The sequence below is a fragment of the Talpa occidentalis genome, unplaced genomic scaffold (genome assembly GCF_014898055.3).
Source record: "Talpa occidentalis isolate TD23 unplaced genomic scaffold, MPIMG_talOcc4v2.1 talOcc4.3, whole genome shotgun sequence".
Taxonomy (NCBI): Eukaryota; Metazoa; Chordata; class Mammalia; order Eulipotyphla; family Talpidae; genus Talpa; species Talpa occidentalis.
Window position 1 is genome coordinate 96,717,115 of NW_023603184.1, and position 22,534 is coordinate 96,739,648.

A 22,534-nucleotide genomic window follows, 5' to 3' on the forward strand; every position below is an offset into this window, starting at 1 on the left:
AGCTGAAAGCAATTCCATTAAGATCTGGAACAAGACAAGGATGTCCACTCTCACCACTGCTTTTCAATATAATACTGGAAGTCCTAGCCAGAGCAATAAGACAAGAGAAAGACATCCAAGGAATCCAAATAGGAAAAGAAGAAGTCAAACTATCACTATTTGCAGATGATATGATAATATACATAGAGAACCCCAAAATCTCCACAGAAAAACTAATTCAACTCATCAATCAATTCAGTAAAGTGGCAGGATACAAAATCAACACGCAAAAGTCAGTAGCCTTCCTATACACAAACAATAAATCTGAAGAAGAAGAAATCAAAAAAACCACCCTTTTATTATCGAAACAAAAAAAATCAAATATTTGGGAATCAATCTAACAAAAGAGGTAAAGGACCTATACAAAGAAAACTATAAAACACTGTTAAAAGAAATAGAAGAAGACACAAAGAAATGGAAAGACATCCCCTGCTCATGGATTGGAAGAATAAACATTATTAAAATGGCCATCCTACCAAAAGCAATATACAGATTCAATGCTATTCCAATCAAAATCTCAATGGCATTCTTCAAAGAAATAGAACAATTATTGATGAAATTCATATGGAATCACCAAAAACCCCGAATAGCCAAAGCTCTACTGAAAAAAAAAGAAGGAAATGGAGGCATCACACTCCCAGACTTCAAACTATACTACAAAGCCATAATCATCAAAACTGCATGGTATTGGAACAAGAACAGACATACAGACCAATGGAATCGAATAGAAAATCCAGAAATAAACCCACAGATTTATGGTCAACTAATCTTTGACAAAGGAGCAAAGACTATGCATTGGAACAAAGAAAGTTTGTTCAATAAATGGTGCTGGGAAAACTGGGTCGCTACATGCAAAAGAATGAAGCTTGACCACTACCTCACACCATACACAAAAATCAACTCAAAATGGATTAAAGAACTAGACATAAGACCTGAAACCATAAATACATAGAAGGAAATATAGGCGAAACACTACGGGATTTGCACATCAAAGACATCTTTACAGACACATCACCCAAGCAGTGATAGTGAAGAGAAAGATAAACAGCTGGGACTACATCAAATTAAAGAGCTTCTGCACAGCAAAAGAGACAATAACAAAAACAAAGAGAAACCCCACCAACTGGGAGAACATTTTTGCACCCAACACTAATGATAAAGGACTGATCACAAAAATCTGCAAAGAGCTGATGAGACTCAGCAACAACAAAGAAAATAATCCAGTCAAAAAATGGGCAGAAGAGCTAAAAAGAAACTTCTCTGAAGAGGAAATGCAAATGGCCAACAGAATATGAAAAAATGTTCAACATCACTTATAATCAGGGAAATGCAAATCAAAACTACCATGAGATACCATCTCACACCAGTGAGAATGGCACATATTAAAAAAACTAGCAACAACAAATGTTGACGAGGATGTGGAGAAAAGGAACTCTTGTGCACTGTTGGTGGGAGTGCAAACTGGTCCAACCACTATGGAGAGCTGTGTGGAGATTTCTGGACCTACTAAACATAGAGCTTCCATATGATCCAGCAATTCCACTCCTAGGGATTTACCCAAAGGACACAGAAACATCAATTCCAAAGAGCACCTGCACTCCTATGTTTATAGCAGCACTGTTTTACAATAGCTAAGCTTTGGAAACAACCCAAATGCCCAAAAATAGATGACTGGATCAAGAAGATGTGGTACATATATACCATGGAATATTACTCAGCATTCAAAAGATAAAACAATGCAATTTGCAGCAACATGGATGGCACTGGAAGGGATCATGCTCAGCGAAATAAGCCAAAAGAAAAAGAAAAATACCGGATGTCTCACTCATAGCAGGAATCTAGAAAACTTAAATAAGGGACCAGGAAATGAATATAAGAAAGTGAAAAATCAAAATCAACAAAAAACTATGAACCAGAGACACTTTTTGGGGGGTGGGGGCGGGAGGGGAGGGATTGGGGTCAGAATGGGGCGTTTGCAATTGTATGGGGGAATATAAAAAATAAAATTTAATATTTAAAAAAAAAAAAAAAAAAAAGAAAAGCAGAAAGCCAAATAGAAGTTGATATCCTTCAGTGTCACTGACTTTATTCATCTTACCCCTTGTTAAATAGTCTTCTGTTTGGTTAGGAAAGACATTAAACTCCAAATCTATAAAATGTCAAATGTAAAGCAGAAAACTACTATTTCTTTATGATATCATTACACTGATCAACAAGTAACCAAATGTATACATGATGATATGTTAATATGCATTAGACAAAGACAGCAGGCAGGAAAGGCACAGTCACCTACATGTCAGAGATGCCACGGCCGCCTCGGGCGTTCCAGGACCATCAGACAGAGAGGTGTCATCCGGCCGTGTGGGCACAGTGCACTGTTCATGACTGGGGAGCCTGGGGCCCAGGGAGTCTCCTGCTAAAGTAAAATCTGTGGAAATGACCCTTAGACAATAACATTAAAGCAAGCAGGGACCAAGAATATTTCAGAAGAATTCAGATATGTTTGCTCACAATTATTCATGCATTAAGCAAGAAGAGGTAAGAGGGAGGGAAAAAAGAAGAAAATTAGATGTCAAGCGAAGTTTGAATAGCAGTCACACTGTTTTTCTAATACTTTCAGAATCTTATTTCACTTATATACTTTTGCCTTTTTTAATAAATTTCCTTTGTGAACCAAAAATATGTCATTGATGTTATTCTGGGTAGGAATTAAGAAAAATCATTACTATTTATTGAATGGAAATATTTTTATTCACGGAGGAAATAATTAGATGTGTCAAATCCTAATGCTTAAATATCATTTAAGAATTAAAGATTCAGAAGCATTTTGATGCTTTTGAGTTTTTCCTCTACTTGTGACTATGAAGAATAAAATTAGGTAGAGTTATCTTCTCTAATTTTCATATCTATTAAATTATCCTATTTTTTGATTCAACATTATCCATCATCATATTCACTTATATTTAACTAAGTCTAAAGAAATTTTATCATATTCCTAAAGGTTATAAATACCTATTATTAAAAATATTAGGGCACAGTATTAGATTGAATTACTGTGTCTTCTGCATACACTAAGGTTTTTTTCCAAAATAAGATGTATCATCTCTCCTGGGAAGGAGATTATGAATGGCAACCTGACATTCCATAGGAAAAATAGGAGACCTAGCAGTGAAGGCGCTCAAGGTGCTACCACAGAATTGAATACTATTGGATTCAAGTGTATCATGTTATTACAATCTGAAATTTTCTTTTCAGTTTATACCTTAAACAGAGGGAGTAATATTTTTCATTTCATCTTATAAAATCTGGGAAATAAGACTCAAATCATCTATATATCTCTTTCCTATACAATTACATTCATCCATCCACAGTCATGAAAATTCTTTTTCTATAATTTGATGATGTGTAGTAAAGGTGTCATACCTGGGCAAGGTAGCTCCTCAGGAGAGTTTGCTTCTGAAACACTGTCTGTAGGAAAAACAGGAGACGTAGGAGCCAAAGTACTTAAGGTACCATTACAACTTAAGGAAGTTATTAATAAGTCACATTCATAAATGAAAATTCATTAGTAGTTCAACATTTTTAAATTCATAAAGACATAGTCCTAACCTTGTTAGAAAGCAATTTTAATGTCTGATACTGTACCAATACAACTAAAATTTACAAAGATTGCCACTTCTATATGTAGTCAATACTGGAACGGCCATATCTTTTTGAATAGATGCACAAATTACAACAGGTTCATTTTAGGATAATGGAGCTCATAATTTTTTAAATTTTCACGTTCAGGTATAAGAAAGGCAGTTGAGATGAATCCAGGACTAAGTGCTATTACTAAAATTAATTAAAAGCCCACATTTAAGTACAATAAACACTTAATAAAAAATAATTTATAACCTATATCATTCCTACCATCTATATTAAATACAGATGTGATGTTAATGGCAAAAGTAACATTACCAATCACATGACTAGATTCCTCATCTGGATGCAGAGGCATTTTAGAGGGTGGAGAAGGTGCTTTTCGCTTTGTTCTTTTCAAAGACGAATTGCCAACAGGAGTGCTGCTGAGCTGCAATGATCCTGTCCTCACTCTGACTGCTCCACAGAGACTCTATGGAAAACAAAATGACCACACACTGTCTTTATTTAGAAATTAATAGCAAACTTTAGGAAGATACTGACCTTCACAGCGAACACATTATTATGCCAATATAGAATGTCATTCATCCATTCAGAAACATTTATGGTAGTTTCTGTGGGAGCTAGGCTGTGGGATATAAAAATGCAAAGAAAAATAACATATGATCCTTCTCAAGAAACTTAGTTTAGAATGGGAGACCTGAGCCTCCCTGCTGGTGCAAGGGGTTAAGCTTCAGCACTGTGAAGCAATCCATAGCCACTGCAGCACGATTTTTATCTCCAGCCAGGGAGGTGACCCACATGGCACAGCAGACCTCTCCTGCCTCACCTGCTGCTCCCCTCAGCAATTTATTTCAGGAGATCCACCTGTTCTGTTCCCCATTCTCTCTCTGGTGAATCCTCTCACCCTCCTGTACCTCTGGCCTACACCCCAGCTCTTGTATGCAAAAATAAATAAATCTTTTAAAGAAAATAGAATGGGAGATGGACATGTGAACAAAATATATGAACCCATAGGCAACATGGTTAAAAGTAACTGCAATAATAAAATGATTACAGGTGTAAATCTTCGCACATGTGGTTATTTAAATGTAAATTAACTAAAATTTAAATACATTTTAAAATTTAATTCTTTGTCACACCAGCCACTTTTCAAGTCTTCAAAGGCAGGCATGGCCACCACCAGACTGGACAGCACAAATATACCATATCTCCTTCATCACAGAAAGTTCTATCAGATAGCAATATCTTAGAGATGTATTTGGATGACTTGATATACATAGTGTGAGGAAGAGTTAGAAGGAAGGGAGGGGACATCTATACTACCACACTCCGAGGTTCAGACCTCGGAGGTATTTACTACACAGGATCCCCTATATTATAGAAAGAAGGGTTTTAAAAGTCAGAAAGCAAAAGGCACATTTGCATGAGAGGCTCTGCAGTTCCTGTACCACAGGCTGTGTTCTTTTATGCCCAGTCAATAAAAACCCTGGCCACAGAACCAAGAATTGGAACATTTTTCCTATTTCACCATAGGCTGCAGTTTGACTTTGGCTCCATGAGGAAGAAGAGATGACTCTGTTGGCATCTTTGAAATCCATGGGAAATTGAATGACTCATAGTAACCACATTCTCACAAAAGTCATTGGCAGCAGGGTTAGTGGAGAGATACCACCCTTAGTTGGTTATAAACAGAGGGCATCAATAAAAGGACAGAAGAAAATGTGAGCACAAAAAAGTCTTCTTTGAGATTCCAAGAAGAAATGCTGAAGCTTTTTAAAGGGACTGAGGTTCAATAAGCCATAGAGCTTATGAAATGGGTGATGAAACACTTGTTCATCAATACAGTTGACTTGATTAATCTTTCTCTTTTTAGCACTAATGTATCAATGACAAACATTTCAAAAATCTGTGTTTATCCAAGGCAACGTCATTTGAGGTCTTCAACTCTATACATTGCTAATGCTCACACTTACAGCATGTGACTGCCAGTCACTGCTAAGATCATCCTTCCTCAGTAGACTGGCAGCTTATTGCTTCCCAGCCCATTATCAGGTCATATCTCTCTTTCCCTTTATAACAAATATGCTTAGAAGATTTATTTTATAATTTTTGTCTACAACTTCTTGTCTCCCCCTTGAACTCTTTCAGTCAGCTTTTTCCAAACATTTGAACCATTGGGGCCTCCCTGGTGGTGCAAGGGGTTAAGACACAACCTATGAAGCTGTCCGCAGACTCTGCAGCACGAGTTCAATCCCCTGGCCAGACAGGGAGCAACCCACATGGCGGAGCAGACCTCTCCTGTCTCTCCCACTGCTCCCCTCAGCAGTGTACTTCAGTCAATCTGCCTGTTCTGTTCACCACTCTGTCTCTGGTGAAACCTCTCACCCCCTATACCTCTGGCCTATACCCCAACTCTTGTATGCATAAATAAATAAATCATTTGAACCATAAAAACTATTTCTATCAAAGTCATCAATGACTAAAACAGTGGTTTCTTCTTCTTATTGGTTCATCTGACCTGTCAATATCATTAAACAGCTCATCACCCTTTTAAAAACCTCATTTCCTTATTTCTTTGATACAACATTCCTTACTCTACCAAACTTCAAACTCTTTGTTTCATTGTTGATTCCTTTTCATCTCACTCCTTGAATATATTCTCTTTAGTATTTATGCCTACTCTCTCCTTAATCTCCTCTAATCTTTTAGTTTCATGTATTATTTAAACACTAATAGATTCAAAACTTTTGTCTCTATCCTGGACCTCTCTGATGTTCACTGATGTCTAAACCCATTTCAAACTTTGTGTGTCTAAAACTAAGAACCTGATTATCTCTTGTTTCCTGTCCCCCATCAAAATAATCCTGTCTTCACAATCTTCCTTGTTTCAATAAAGAGCAAGTCATTCTTCCATTTATTCAGACCAGAGTCACACGAGTCTCCTCTCTTCTCTCACACAACCTATCCATTCTGTTGGCTCATACAGATACCAGATAGTGCAAATCATCAAGAACCTTATAATTGTACTCTCTGATTCCACATTTTCTTTTTACTGTCCCTTTTCAATAGTGCAGCAAAAGGATCCCCTTAAAATCGAAGTCAGAATAGGCTCCTTTGTTCAAAACCCACTAAGGGTTTCCCAAATGGAACACAAAAGCCAAAGGTCTCGTAACAAATTCAAAAGCTGTTGATGGGTGACCTGGTCCCTAGATCTCTCTCACTGCCTCCTTTTAGTGTGAGGCTTACCCTACTCCAGTCACACTGGCCTTCCTGCTGCTCTTCAAATGTGCCAGGAATGCTCCTACCTCACAGTGGTCCCACTTGCTATTCCCTGTGCCTGAATGTCCTTCCCATAAATTAATGTTCCATTCCCTCATTTTCTTCAGGTCATTTCTTAAATGTCCCCTTTTCATCAGACCCCTCTGTGATCCCCAATACTTCTTATTGCTCTTCCCAGCTTCACCTTTATGAGCAGCAGTTACTAGCTCTCTGACAAACTATATAATCGGCTTATTTATTTTGTTTATCATCTTCCCACTGTAAGGGCAGGAATTCTTTTGTTTTTGTTTTTACTATAGGAGCAGGATTTTTTTCCTCCTATTTTTCTCACCTCTATATCTCCAAGAACAGTATTTGACTGATTAAAATTCTCAATAAATACTTGTTGACTGAAAAAAATAATAGATACCCTCTCTATTTTTATTTTTTTAATTTTATTATTTTTTTTTATAGAGGCATGTTATTTATTTATTTATTTATTTGTTTGTTTTTTGTTTATACATGCACTGGGTACAGTCAGAGGCACGGGAGGGTGAGAGAATTCACCAGAGCCAGAGCGGGGAGCAGAGCAGGCAGAAGGACCAAAGTACACTGCTGAGGGGAGCAGCGGGCGGCAGGAGAGGTCTGCGCACCATGTGGGACGCTCCACCGGTGGCCGGGGAGCAGCCGGGGATCGAACTGGCGCCGCAGAGGTCGCGGGCAGCTTCGCAACCCAGCGCTCAACTGCTGCGCCACCGGGGAGGCCCCCTTCTCTATTTTTCAACAAAAGGCTTTCATAAACTTGGACTAGGAGAGTATAGAAATCTTGTGTCATTCCCATCTTACAAGACAATGTAAGTACACGTAAGGAAAGTGAACTAATTCATAACTTTTTTTTCAGTCTTTAAACTTGGCTACACATCAAGATAAGTTTAGCAATGTTTACTATTTTGTAATTTTGTCTTGTTTCTGCCAGAGAAGAAAGGAAGCCTGCCCCCAAAGAGAAAAGTTTGAGTTAGTTGCCATCACTGCCAACTGTGTTAGGTAGTAAAGAGAAGGGCAGGTCACCTCACAGGGACAGAAACAGAGTTAATTCCACAGGGCTAGGCACTTGACTGAATACCCCCTTAGTAAGATTACCACCTCTTAGCAAGAGTGTGGGGTAGGGTGACCCTGGGCTGCTCTTACAGGAAGGCAAACCATTAAACATCTTCTATACCAGTTGATATGTAACTGCGGCTGCTAACTTCTCCCCTCAGTACTCCAGTCCCTACTCCAGAATCTTCACCTCTCCCAAACCACCAAGAAAAGAGCTAATGCCTGCTACCTAAACACAGATTGATTCAGTCAGTAAAGTCAACTCAATTAAATATAATACCAGAACCCCCCCTGGATGGGCTGGAGGGTGAAGGCCGGGGGACGGGGGGTGGATCCTCACTCAATTGCTACTTGGATCTTTGAGAGAAAGGCCCTGAGATAAGAAAAGCTGAGATAGAAATGCAGTGATGGATTAGTATGTAAATATGTATCATTTTGAGTAGAAAATGAAGTTTAGGTAAAGACCTTACTGATATGTCTCTGTATTTGGAAATTTTCATTTGCTATCTTATAAAGATAACAAATTTAGAGAGCATTAGGGAGAAGTTTAAAAATTCTCTTAAAAGCAATATGTTACTTCGCTTTTAAAAACTGATCTAAAACATCAAAAGCAGAAGATGTCATTAATTTCTTGATGAGTTTGCCTCCGTAAAACCCTATTAAAGCACCCGTCATTCCTATAACAGGGCTAGTTTGATTAGTAAGAATGAAGTAGTGATTGCTGAATGGATGAAGTTGTGGCAGAATTTGATTTTCCTCCTGTTCCGTGCTGAAAATTTGTTTCCCATGTTTTGACTGATTGTTTTCACAAGGTCTATGACAAAAACCCACTTTCTATTTTGGGTCAGATTCCCAGGCACCGTAATTGATTGATCTCTTCTATTATGTGATAACAGCAGTCATGACATGGATTTCTCAGACAACTGTATTAGTTTAGTAGTTTCAAGTCTTAAATTTTGGTTATAATAAAACAGATAGCATAGAAATTAAAAGGGAGTTTATATATAGACTCATAAATTTTTATGACTCCATCCATAACTCAAAAACAGCATAAAAAATAGACTCATAAATTTTATTACTCTAAAGTCTTAAAATATGTTAATTTTTTTGGTGAATGATATTTATATTTCTATGGATAATTTAAAATTTGTCAAAATATATAGATTTCAGTTTTATAAACACTAAAAAATTTTCAGTAGCTCTCAAAAAGAGAGCTGGAGGCAAAGCCAAGATGAGTTTGAGTTAATGAAGAGCAAAGTTATAGATATTTCATATAAATAGACGTAAATTTCCAGAACTGCAAATGAATCAGAGATTAAGAATGATGAAATTAGGAAAAGAACATAATTGTCACTGAATGACTCAGGCAGATTCACATGATCTTTCATAACTAGATTTATACTGCAATTATTAGTTAAAAATGTATTATCTATAAAAATTTTAAATTTAACAAATGTCATAAAATAGTTCAAAGGCAGTTTTCAAGGAATAAGAATGGAGAGTTTAGAAAGCCATCAGTAGATTAATGACAAGAATGTAAATTTTGTTCTGAGGAAGGGGTGATGTTAGCTAACTATATACTTTTTGTTCTTTAAGACAAAGAAGGAAGATTTTTTTAATTTTTTTTTTTAAAAAGAAGCTAATGGAAAGAATTTTCATCAGTTAAGAAGCAGCTGAGCAAAGTTAAGTGCTAAAATCAAACTTGGAGCTATCTTATTTTAACTAAAATATCACTGTTAAGACAAAAGACTTAAAGGTATCCCTGTGCCTTAAGGAGGTGATGTTCTGTATCTGCTGAAAACATTCTTCTCTGGGATAAAAGCTTGCAAGAAAAAAAGGCTTATTTAAGTTAGAAAATCTCACTGTTTCTGAATAGACTATAGCCAAGAAAACTGGTGTGTCCTGTGGTCTATGTAAACGCTATATAGACATATATATATATATATATATCTACTACATAAGCTTATATATATATATATATATATGTCTACTACATAAGTTTAGAGAGGCTCCTAACCCCAAAATTACAATGCAGGAAAGCAGACTTACTAAACTATTAGAATAAGGCAAACATACCATGGGTTCCTATATAAAAATTAAAATATGCCACTAATGTCTCAGCAGCAATGTTCTTTTTATTTATTTATTTATTTATTTATTTTTTTTATAGAGGCATGCTTTTATTTTATTTTATTTTACTTGTTTGTTTGTTTTTTTTTGTTTGTTTTATACATGCACTGGGTACAGTCAGAAGCGCAAGAGGGCGAGAGAATTCACCAGAGCCAGAGCGGGGAGCAGAGCAGGCAGAAGGACCGAAGTACACTGCTGAGGGGAGCAGCGGGCGGCAGGAGAGGTCTGCGCGCCATGTGGGACCCTCCTGTGGTGGCCGGGGAGCAGCCGGGGATCGAACCGGCGCCGCAGAGGTCACGGGCAGCTTCGCAACCCAGCGCTCAACCGCTGCGCCACCGGGGAGGCCCAGCAGCAATGTTCTTAAATACTCTTTATTTCTGTCAAATTTAGGAGTAGGCTCCTAATAGTCTCCCAGTAGTTTTAGTCAGGATTTCTTGCCTTGGTCAGGGTTGAGCTCCCCAGTATTTTGTGTGAATATGTCTAATTGGAGAGAAGCTTCCAGAAGGTTTGTAAGTTGGAAGGCAGTCCACTGTTATGGTTAGCAAACATAAATTTTGGAGATGATGTCAAAGCTTCAACTAGGAAGAATTTATTCTCTCTGCAAACTTCAGCCTCCTTATCTACAAAATGGGAAAAGAAACAGGACCAACCTCAAAGGGAGTTGGATGCTTCAGTGAAATGTTATATGTCAGATACTTAGCACATTGCCCAGCATACAGCACATGCTTTATAAATACTAGACAATACTATCACATGTATTCTGTTTGCAGTATGTAAAAGTACTCTGTAAATAAAAGAAGCAAATGATTGCAACACACTAGAGGTTAGAGTAAAAAGTATAATTAAAAGATTTTTTTTTAAAAAAATATTTATTTTTATTAATTTATACATACAAGAACTGGAGTGTAGGCCAAAGGTGTGGGGTGGGAGAGGGAGGAGATTCACCAGAGACAGAGTGGGGAGCAGAACAGGTGAATCCACTGAAATACACTGCTGAGGGGAGCAATGAGACAGGAGAGGTCTGCTGTAACATTTGAGTCAGCTCTCTGGCCAGGGATAGAACCCAGCAGCTGGCAATAGCTTGATAGTGCTGAGACTTTAACCCCTGTACCACCAGGGAGGCCCAAGGAGATTTTTTTTTCTAAGAATATTTTCTCTTTAGTGATGGTGGTGGTAGGAATCCTATTAGCATCAGTATCAGTTATAATTAGCCTTAAAATCCCAACAGCACTCACCACTCAGCAACTTGTGCTGAGCAGTTTGGCATAAACTAAATTCACTGCCTATAAAAACTTCAGTAGGAAGTCACCTTAGGCAGCTTCATCAGACCTTAAAGGAATTTAATCAAGGCTAACTAACACCAGTTTGTTAAATCTTGTGATGGGTACATTTATTTCATATATTTAATGTGCAGAATTAAAAGGTATTTCTAAGAACTGTCTTTAGCTTTTACCACTATGGTATATTTCCTTTGGTTATATTATGACTGAATTTTTTAAAAAAGGAGTTGAGATAAACTTATTTTTAAATCCAAATGGTTTACAAAACAAGAACAAGAGGTTTTTACTGACTAGGGAGAAAGAAAACACTTTGGTTAATGATTAGAGATATTCAATTATTTACTTTAGTTAGCGTCACTAAGTCTGCCTGCTATTAGTGAAAACTGTACCTCCAACAGGAATCTACATCACTGAACTTTATGGTCTGTGAAAAGGAAAATAATGTACAAAGAAACAAAATACACTACCAAAAATGACAAGGTCATGTTGAAAAACCATGACAGAAGTTATCCTTCAGAATTCACAAGCAGATTAGAAATTATCAGTTCAGAAATGGAACAAGTTTAACACAAGAAAACAGAATTGAATAGCATCCAATAGATTTACTGAGTACTGGTGCTGTACTGATTATTAGATCACTTATTAATCATAGTTAAATTATAAGATGTGGGCTACTGAAATCAATATATCCTGGGTAAAAGAGTTAACTAAATGAATACAAATAGAAAAAAAAAAAAGAGAGAAAAACCTGAATCAAACAATGAATCAACAGTGGCCTAAATTCAATGACATTGTGAAATGTTGCTGTTAAAAGATTTTATATTTTTATTTCTGTTTGTAATATTATTTGCAGATGTGGGGAGGAACAGAGTTTAAACAAAGAACCTAAGAAATCTCTTGAAATTGTTTAAAAATTTATATATATATTTCTTCTTAAAAAAAACATTAATCTTCTGTTTTCCAAAATACTATGACATATTACTATTTTATAACTGACACTAGGTTTACCCTAATTTACTATTTATTTTTCCCCAATGACTCAACTAAGATAAAATATAACTGAAGGTTAAGATTGAACGTCTAAGCCTTGATGGAAGAATTCTTTTATTCAGATCTTCCTACAACTTTCTATCTCCTGTCCTTATTTAGTGATGCTCAAATCAAGGATTTATTTTGATTCTGTGTTTAGAGCCCAAAAATCTCTAGAGGGGTAATGCCAGTAGGATGTGCCACTATCAGGTGATCACTGACCAACCCAAAGGCACACATAGGAAAGCACTGATTTGTTAAAGGTCAATTGTAAAAAGACAACAAAACAATAATATAATTTTATAAGACTAGATTTGAAAGAATTTTGGAAATACAGTTCCAAAAGTTTATTCAAGAAATGAGAAACCCAAGCCATAAAGAAGTTAATAGCCTGTTCCAGGTAGAAGATGAAGAATGTAATAGACATAAACAGACATATAAGTAGTGCCAAGACTGCCTCTCAGTTCAAGCTTATGTCACAATACATTTCCTTTCCCACCTTTTCCATTCAGGTAGAAAAAAGGAAAGGAACAAATTTTACAATCTGTGCTCTACCCTTGCAAGGGTTTCACATTGCTCTTTCTAAGGCAATCTGTGTTTTCATTTCATCAACCCTACCATACTTTGAGATAGCATATAAGCAAGTCTTATTAGTAGCAACCCCTTACCTATTACATTTTTTAAATGCCCAAAATATAAAGACTAACTTAGTTTTACATATTGGATATAAAAAGACAAAATGAACCAAAAGAAAGCAGAGTTTGGGGTTAAGTTAAAAAGACAAGGGGCAGTGGTAACCATGGTTCTCTACGGTCAGGACAGATGTGTGCTTAGGGGCAGGTAGGAGAACACTAAGCATCTGAGGTTAGGGTCTCTAGCAGAGTTAAACAGCAAAGGAACAAACTGGGGCCAAATCCATTCATTCCAGAGAGCAGTCAAGGTTATATGTCAGGTGTTATCCATAGTTTATCACCATGGCTCAGGAAAAAGACCTGCTTCTCTCTGCCTTGGTCTCTGTTAAAACAGGCTGGTTACCAGAGAAAAGCATGTCTAAAAAGTCACCATAGCAAAAAGGCTGAATAAACTTCATAAGATGATAACTTGTAAAGAAAGACTCATAACACTGATTATTTTCAAATGACGGTATATTTTTTAAAGATTTATTTATTTATTTATTTATTATTTATTTATACAAGCACTGGGTACAGTCAGAAGCGCGGGAGGGTAAGAGAATTCACCAAAGTCAGAGCAGAGAGCAGAGCAGGCAGACTGACGAAGTACACTGCTGAGGGTAGCAGCGGGTGGCAGGAGAGGTCTGCGCACCATGCGGAACCCTCCTTTGGTGGCCGGGGAGCAGCCAGGGATCGAACTGGCACTGCAGAGGCTGCAGGCAACTTCGCAACCCAGTGCTCAACCGCTGCGCCACCGGGGAGGCCCTAACACTGATTATTTTCAATGCTACTTTATTAACTCAGTTTACAATTTCAGAGAGGCACAACTTTTGCATCCTTGTAGATAAAGATATCTACATTAATTCTACGATTGACCTATTGTGATTTGAAAATAATGTTCTTTAAAAGTTCAACAACTTTATAATAAGCACAGTTCTTTACATTTAAGTCAAAGGTAAACCTGGCAGAAATATAAAAAGTAATGTCTCAGAGAGTTTTTGTGAGCATTAAATGAGTAAGATGCTTAGAATCTTGACTGAAATGTTAATAAGTGCTATATAAGCATTAGTTATTATGAATAGGACCTTTTGAAAATCTGATGAAAACTATAGTGACAAAGTATATCATATCTGGAAAGCCTTAAAAGGAGAAGGAGATTAACTATTATACTGTGCTGGTGCATTTCTCTATTGAATGAAACAAGTCATATTTTTGGAAGTACAGACAGCTGTATCCTGTATATCAAACTGAAATGCCATGGCAACCATGGTTCCTAGGCAATTGTAGAATTCTGTGTGTGGTCCACTTACTATATAATAAATACAAGAGGAAAGTGGAGTGGGTAATCAAATGTTATGTGATAACCTAAAGAAACTAAAAAGAGATATTTCTTAAAAGACTACAGTCCAATAGGCATTCTACAACAAGTTTAATGATTCTGGAAAACAACTAGCATTAAAACTCATTAAGTGAAATTAGGACTAAATATATACTTGCATATTCCAAACATGTGACAATCTATCATATCTGCTCATAAGAAAAATGTTAAAAGGCAAAATTGGGTAAAAGATGAATAATGTCAAACATTTAAAAAGCAATTAAATTGGTTGCTAAAATAACATTCTAAGTATTAAATTTCACTTGCATAATACTGGATGGCAAAGTATTTCAATTTCTCAATATCTGAATGTTTGTTGACAGCAGAATGCAAAATGAGATCCAGTGAGAGGCCCAAACAAGGTCATTCCTTAGGGTGCTTTCAACCAATCGTTAATATTCTAAATAAAATGAGGTACTATGCTAGAAGCAGAGAAAAACTGCCAATTTGGCTATTGATTGAGCAGTTTCAAAAGAAGATGTATGAAATATATAAATTACAGTCATATAGTAAATAACTATATTCACATAATCTTATATCAAATAACTATACACATTTTATATAGTTTAATGCCATATGGCTCATGTAAACAACAGCATAAACCAGCTACTAGCATGTGTTGTTGCATTTCACATCTTTAGGCAGAATCATATTCACAAAATGCCCCAAAAGTAGAAAATGTCAGAAAGTTTCTAATGTGAAAGTTTTCTTTTTTCAAATAAACATTTCCATAGAAGGCAGTATATTTATCTTTATAAGGAAAATGACGCAAATCTTGAAATCATTTAAAAAGAATATGGAGAATTTAGGGACATGAAAAGGCCAGAGTAGCAATTGCAGCAAACTATGTATTATTTAAAAATATATTCCCTAGGTGCATAAAGTAATTTTAGATGCAGAAATGTTCCCCCACAAAGTTGGGTTAAAGTATTTTACTAATCTTAATTTGAATCTTCTTTTGAAACTGCTCAATCGATAGCCAAATTGGCCCAGAAAATCAACAACCTTTATGTAAATAAGTCTAGTTTAAGCTCCCAAAATCTAAATGCCTTAATTTGCTAGTATTGAGAAATGCTTTGGAGGCATGAGGCAAATTATCAAATATAGACAGCAAGAAAACTATAAAATAAATATGGTTGACAATTTTTTCCAAGTTTCAGATAGATTGACTTATCAGTAAAATAATTCAAGGGAAATATAAATACCTGTGATGACTCAGAAGAACACTAAAATAAAATAAAAGCTCAAAATAAATACAACTGTTGTAATTATAAATCACCCTGTCATGCATTATTTTTCTCTCCTGTTCTAATTTTTCTGTCACTTTACCCACCAAAGATAAGATTTGCTATTTCTAATATTATATATCTATTTCCAATATTTTCTTTTTTTTAATTAAAGGATACTCTGAGGAAAAAAAAAAGTAAAACCAGAATACTGTAATTCTGTTAAACAGCGCACCCTTGTGGTTTATTTTGCACCTAAACAACAGAAATTGCAGGTTAAGAATGAACCCTAAATACTTCTTGGACTGAAAAACGATTTTGTTGCCTTTTTTTCCAGTTGTTTTTCCCAGCCTTTCAATCATTAAAAAGTGCCTTTTAAACAATTGTTAAAATATATATAAAATGTCTAAGTGTTATTTGATTTTAAATTTAAAACAAGCAAACAGTAAAATTAGGAAAATTCACCATAAATTTATATATTTTGCTGTATTTCTTGAACATTTGCATTTGGCTACATAAACAATTTCAATTCAGGTGTCAAATTATTTATATGCATAATGTAAAACACACAAGTTTTAGTTATTGATTATATATAAAACCCATCTGCAAAATATCTAGCTCTTGATAAGATCACATTCAAAGATAGTGGGATGAGGACTTCAAAATACCTTTTGCAGATCATTCATACCACTAACTCAAACCATTCAAACCACTACAGTTGAGAACTCAACAAAAAAATGGATGGTTTTTCTCACTGAATACAGTAACTATAAGCTAAGATCATGGATTTGGTAACATCCAAATTTAGAAAATGGGTAAAGGAAGTGATGGCAAGAAAGAAAACAGAAAAGAGGTGAGATACAAGAACATCTGGACCAACAAAGGAAGAAAAATCAAGACCCAGGGATGATCTATCACATCAAATAAGGCCAAGAAGTGAAGGAAATAAGTACTGAGATGCTAGGCAGGCATGAATTCACATGATCAGGCACTTGTATGCACAAACATATACACAGACACAACATGCAAAATCACAGCTCAATCATTAAGAATTCGTGCAATGAATAAATAAAAAAAGTTTCTTCAGCTTCTCTAGAAGAAAACAAATAATTCTCGGTCCTACTGAGCAATACATCAAAGAACTAACCAGATGTCCAGATCAAAAGAAAAAGTAATTAGAAAATTGTATAAAGATGTCTAGTTTGCCAAAGGCAACATACTGGGAAAAAAAAAAAGGTTACTTAACATGGGGGCATCAAATGGTCAGAGCAGAGGATGAGAATCAAAGGAAACAGCTCTCAGTGAGGTCAGTGGTAGCATGGTCTAGAATTTTAGGAATCAGACTATTAGAAAGACAATGCAGACCTTTTCCAGATTCCAAGCACAAAGGGTGTTTCTGTAATATATTGAGGACAGCTGGAACAAACAAGGACTTGCCACCAGCAGATATTATTCATTTCTATATGAAGAAAAAGACTTTGGTAGCTACTCAAGAGTATAGTAATTTATAGTCTTATACAGTAGAAATATAAAATTAGAAATAAAAAACAATTCCAAAAATGCTACTCGTTCATGACTCTGTAAGAAGAAATGTAAAGGGATTACAGCCACAAGATAAAGTCTTTGGGGTCTCTGACTTGGCCCCTGTTTAACTCCGTCAGTTTTAATTTTTGTTTCTTGCTCATGCCCACGTATACCAAAGTCTGTATCATCTTTCAGCAGGGTTCCCCTGGCCTGACTAATGCAACTCACTCATATCATATGATTGAATCCAAATATCACCTATTCTTTGACAATTTACTCAACTAACAAGCAGTACCTTAGTGTCCTGATGTCTGGGGAAAAAATCAACCCTATTCTCGGGCACTGTGAACTCCTTCAGTAGAAAATCATTTAGATATAACATATTGTTACTTTGGTGACAACATAGCATATTAATTTGGGTACCATAGATGCATTGTTATTATTCATTGCATTATGCATTGTTATTATTATAACAATAATAACATTATGCATTGTTATTATTATTATTGCAATTTCAGTTTGCCTCTATCTTAGAACCCAGCAGGAGCTGGCAACCTGATGCTCTTCTCATGGCCAGGCTTTACAAGATTTGTCAGTGTGTAATTCTGTCATTGGAAAACAAATGTTCTCCTGATTTGGAAGATGATATTTTATTCTACAGGTATTAGACAAGAAAATCGAAATAGAAACAAGAAGAACAGAAACAAGAAGATCAGCTCACTAGGTAGTTCCCTATGTTATTGACTTTAAATATTTTTTGTTCATTTCTGACCTGAGTTTCTATTTACCTTCTAAAGACACATTTATAAAGTGCAATGAAAAACTATGGTTAAAGTTACGGAAGCACAAACATGTTTATTAGTTGGCTAGGAAGAATTCACTTCTTGAGCATTGAATTTACTAAGCTTCCAAGATATAGAATTTGAACACGAATCTAAGAAAAATACTACCAGCACTTTTTACAGAAATCAATACATTGATTGTTACAGTAAGTTTGTAAATACAAAGGACCAACATTAACCAAACCAATCTCAAAAAAGTATGAAAAAATACCAACCGATGTTGCGAGGGGGGCGGAGCAACATGGCGGCGAGGAGACGCTGCGAGTAAGATCTCCCATTAAAAAAAAGTGAATAGGGAGGAAAAGCGGCAGGTCCCAGTGAGAACTGGGACACGGAAGATAAACGGGTGACGCCAGCGAACTGCCCGAAGAAGAAAGTGGCCATAAAAGAGGACTAGAAGGGAGGGAAGCGCAGAACCCTGCTCCCCTCCCCCGCCCACAGAGGCGGCACTCTCCGACCTGCAGAGAGGAGGAAACAACAAACCAAAACAACCGACAAGAACAAACGACGCAGCAAGTGGGACTGTGAGTGGAAAGGAACTAGTGCAGCCACCACACCCCGTGAACTGGAGCTGAGGCGAACCCTGCAGGATCCGCCGCGGCGGTGAGCGAACGGCTCCGGGCGCCATTAGAGAAGAACAAAGACCCCGGGAGACGCGCACACAGCCCGGGCTGCCGGTAAGCCTCCGCGGGAAACGCGGCGCGCCTGGCGTGCTTGAAAAGCAAGTGCAGACCGGGATCGCGGCTGCCCAGGTCCCCGCGCCTGCGACCTAGGCTTGCGGGGAGACGCACGGAGGTCCTCACTGAGGTGAAGGTCCCTCCCTGAGTGAGCAGGAACCAGGCGCCCAGGCACAGGAGCGGTGCAAAAGGCGCCATTCCCGCGCCACTGAACTGGGCTACAGCCCGTGTCCTGGACCTGAGGGCTTTGAACTGAGACCCGGGGCACGAAAATTCGGGGCGTGGTTTCTCCACGACGGTGGGGCACAAGGCAGACACAGCACCCCAAAGCTGTTGAGGTGTACCCTACCATTCCCGCTCTGTTCTCTGTCCCACGGGGTGGGGGAGGCGAAAACAGCCCCCCAAGGACAATAGGAGAGATCTCTGGCGCCACCTAGCGACCAGAAAAAAAAAAGTCACTAACACCCTATAAACAGGACATTTCTTAAGTCTGCTTGAAAAGGGCAGAAGGTTTCTGGAGGACCCAGTGGCCAGCCGGGAAGTTATTCCACGCCAGGCCCCTTCCGACCAGCAGTCTGAGCCCACAGAGGGAGCAGGCACCCACGTCCGGGGCAGACCGGGTGCGCAGAAGAGTGTGCCTGAAACCGGAGGCGCAGGGACTGCATCCCGCTTCGCCATTTGAGAACAGGGACATTTCTTCAGTAAAAACTGCCTAAAACCAGCAGAAAGCTCCCCAGAAGACAGAGATGGCTCCTGGAAGAGCCAGAGGGGAGCGGAGAAGTTCACCCAAGATGTCAGTCAGTCCGAGCAACACAGTGTCCCAACGCATACGACAAATTAGAAAACAGACAGTAGGGAGTAGAAGAACCACACGCAACCTAAAAACTCCTCAGGAAAGAAGCACACCACAAAAAGAAAACCACTCCCCAGATTGCAACGACAGCAACTTGGAAGAACTTCTGAGCCTTCCAGAAAGAGAATTTAAAATTGCCATGATTAAAAAAGTGATAGATCAGAAGAAGGAAATTGAGTCCCTAAAGAGGGAAGTAAGAGAATGCAGGAGATCAAAGAATTAATGGAGGAACTAAAGAACTCTGGGAAAAGCAATGAAAGCAGAATAGATGAAATGGAAGAACGAATAAGTAATCTTGAAGACACAGAAATAAAAAGAACCAAATAGAAAAGGAAAGAGAAGTACGAAGGAAAAAGAATGAAGAAAGACTTCGGGAACTATCTGACTCCATGAGGAAAGGAAATATAAGAGTTATAGGAATTCCAGAAGGAGAGGAGAGAGATGTAGGAACAGAGAAAATATTCATGGATATAATTGAAGAGAACTTCCCAAATGAGAAGAAGGAGCTGAAAATTGATATACAAGAAGCAAGAAGAACACCAAACTTCCACGACGAAAGGAAAAACACAGCAAGACACATAATAGTAAAGCTCCCAAGAATCCAGGACAAGGAAAAAATAATGAAGCTGACAAGAGGGAAGAAACAGATAACATTCAAAGGAAAACCAATCAGGCTGACATCAGACTTCTCTGAAGAAACACTACGGGCAAGGAGAGAGTGAGGGACATAGTCAACAGACTCCAAGAAAACAGATGCCAACCAAGAATACTCTATCCCGCAAAGCTCTCTTTCCTCCATGAAGAAAGAATATGGACCTTCCCAGACAAAGAGAAACTCCGGAATTTCATTGAGACTAAACCCCACTCCAAAAAATACTACAAGGAATCCTAAAGCCAGAACCTCAGAGGGACGAATAACAACGAAAGAAGACCAAAAAAAAAAAAAAGTTATTAAAAGAATAAATAAATAAAATCAAAGGAAAGACAAACATAATGGCAAATACAGATGCTAACATATCAATATTAACTCTAAATGTAAATGGACTAAACTCTTCAATAAAAAGACACAGAGTTGCAGCCTGGATTAAGAAACAAAACCCAACCTTTTGCTGTCTCCAGGAAACACATTTAGCTACAAAAGATAAAAATAGGCTCAAAGTCAAAGGATGGAAAACAATCCTACAAGCAAATGGGCCAAAAAAGAAAGCAGGAACAGCTATACTTATATCAGATAAAACAGACTTCAAACTCAAAAAAATAAAAAGAGACCCCAATGGTCACTACATTATGATTAAGGGGACAATACTTCGAGAAGAAATAACACTCATTAACATATACTCACCAAACGAAAGAGCACCAAAATATATCAGACAACTGTTGTCCTCTCTGAAAACAGACATCAGAGAAAACACATACGTAGTGGGAGACTTCAACACACCACTATCAACAATGGATAGATCAACAAGACAAAAAATAAGTAAAGAAACTAAGCTCTAAATAAGGACCTAGAGCATTTGGGCTTAACAGACATCTATAAACACTAAACCCAAAAAAAACGGAGTACACATTTTTCTCAAGCGCACACGGATCATTCTCCAGGATCGATCACATACTGGGGCACAAGACAAACATCAACAGATACACCAAGATTGAAATCATACCAACCATCTTTTCTGACCACGAAGGCATCAAACTAGAAATAAATCATAAAAAGAAGGCAAGGAACTATCCTACCTCATGGAGATTAAAAGCCACACTACTGGAAGACCACTGGACTAACGAGGAGATCAAAGAAGAAATTAAAAAATTCTTTGAATTGAATGACAAGGAGGACACCAATATCCTAAATGTATGGGATGCAGCAAAAGCAGTAATAAGAGGAAAATATATAGCAATAGAAGCTCACATCAAAAAACAAGAAAGAACTCAAAGAAACAACCTAATCTCGAAGCTCAAAGATCTAGAAAAAGAACAACAAAAAAACCCCAGAACCAGTAGAAGAAAAGAAATAATAAAAACCAAAGCAGAAATAAATGAAATTGAAACTAAAAAAACAATCCAAAAGATCAATGAAACCAAGAGCTGGTTCTTTGAAAAAATAAATAAAATAGACAAACCCTAGCCAGGCTCACAAAGGAAAAAAGGGAGAAAGCACAAATACACAGAATCATAAATGAAAGAGGAGAAATCACAACGGACACAGCAGAAATCAAAAGAATAATCAGTAACTACTATGAACAGTTATATGGAAACAAGTTCAACAATCTAGAGGAGATGGACAAATTCCTACAACTCTACAATCACCCAAAGCTAGATAAAGAAGAAATAGAACACTAAACAGACCAATTACAAGCAGCGAAATTGAAATGGTAATAAAAACCTCCCCAAAAACAAAAGCCCAGGACCTGATGGATTGACAAATGAATTCTACCAAACATTCAGAGACGAATTAGTGCCTATCCTTCACAAACTCTTCCAAAAAATTGAGAAGGAAGGGACAATACCAAACACGTTCTATGAAGCCAATATTACACTAATACCAAAACCGAATAAGGACAACACAAAAAAGGAAAACTATAGGCCAATCTCCCTAATGAACACTGATGCAAAAATCCTCAATAAAATTTTAGCTATCAGAATCCAACAATGTATCCATAAGATAATTCACCACGACCAAGTTGGATTCATTCCAGGGGCACAAGGATGGTTTAACATCCGAAAATCAATCAACGTTATCCAACACATCAACAAAAAGAAATATAAAAACCATATGATAATATCAATAGATGCTGAGAAAGCTTTCGACAAAGTGCAACACCCATTCATGATAAAAGCCCTTGAAATTCTTGGGATACAAGGAACATACCTCAACATCATAAAGGCC

General features: G+C 37.2%; 1 protein-coding gene across 14 annotated transcripts in view; it reads right to left on the bottom strand.

The window, feature by feature from the left end:
- Positions 1 to 22,534, bottom strand: part of COBLL1 (cordon-bleu WH2 repeat protein like 1) — a 181,267-nt gene that overhangs the window by 59,373 nt on the left and 99,360 nt on the right. For 8 of the 14 annotated variants that reach the window (XM_054699797.1, XM_054699796.1, XM_054699805.1 and 5 more), the window contains 3 exons: positions 4,000 to 4,153; positions 3,463 to 3,507; positions 2,333 to 2,467 (listed from right to left, as the gene is read on the bottom strand). In XM_054699797.1, the coding sequence (XP_054555772.1) occupies positions 2,333 to 2,467; positions 3,463 to 3,507; positions 4,000 to 4,153 (334 nt within the window). The remainder of the gene's footprint in view (positions 1 to 2,332; positions 2,468 to 3,462; positions 3,508 to 3,999; positions 4,154 to 22,534) is intronic. The other 6 variants (XM_054699807.1, XM_054699806.1, XM_054699804.1 and 3 more) reach the window with 3 other exon arrangements.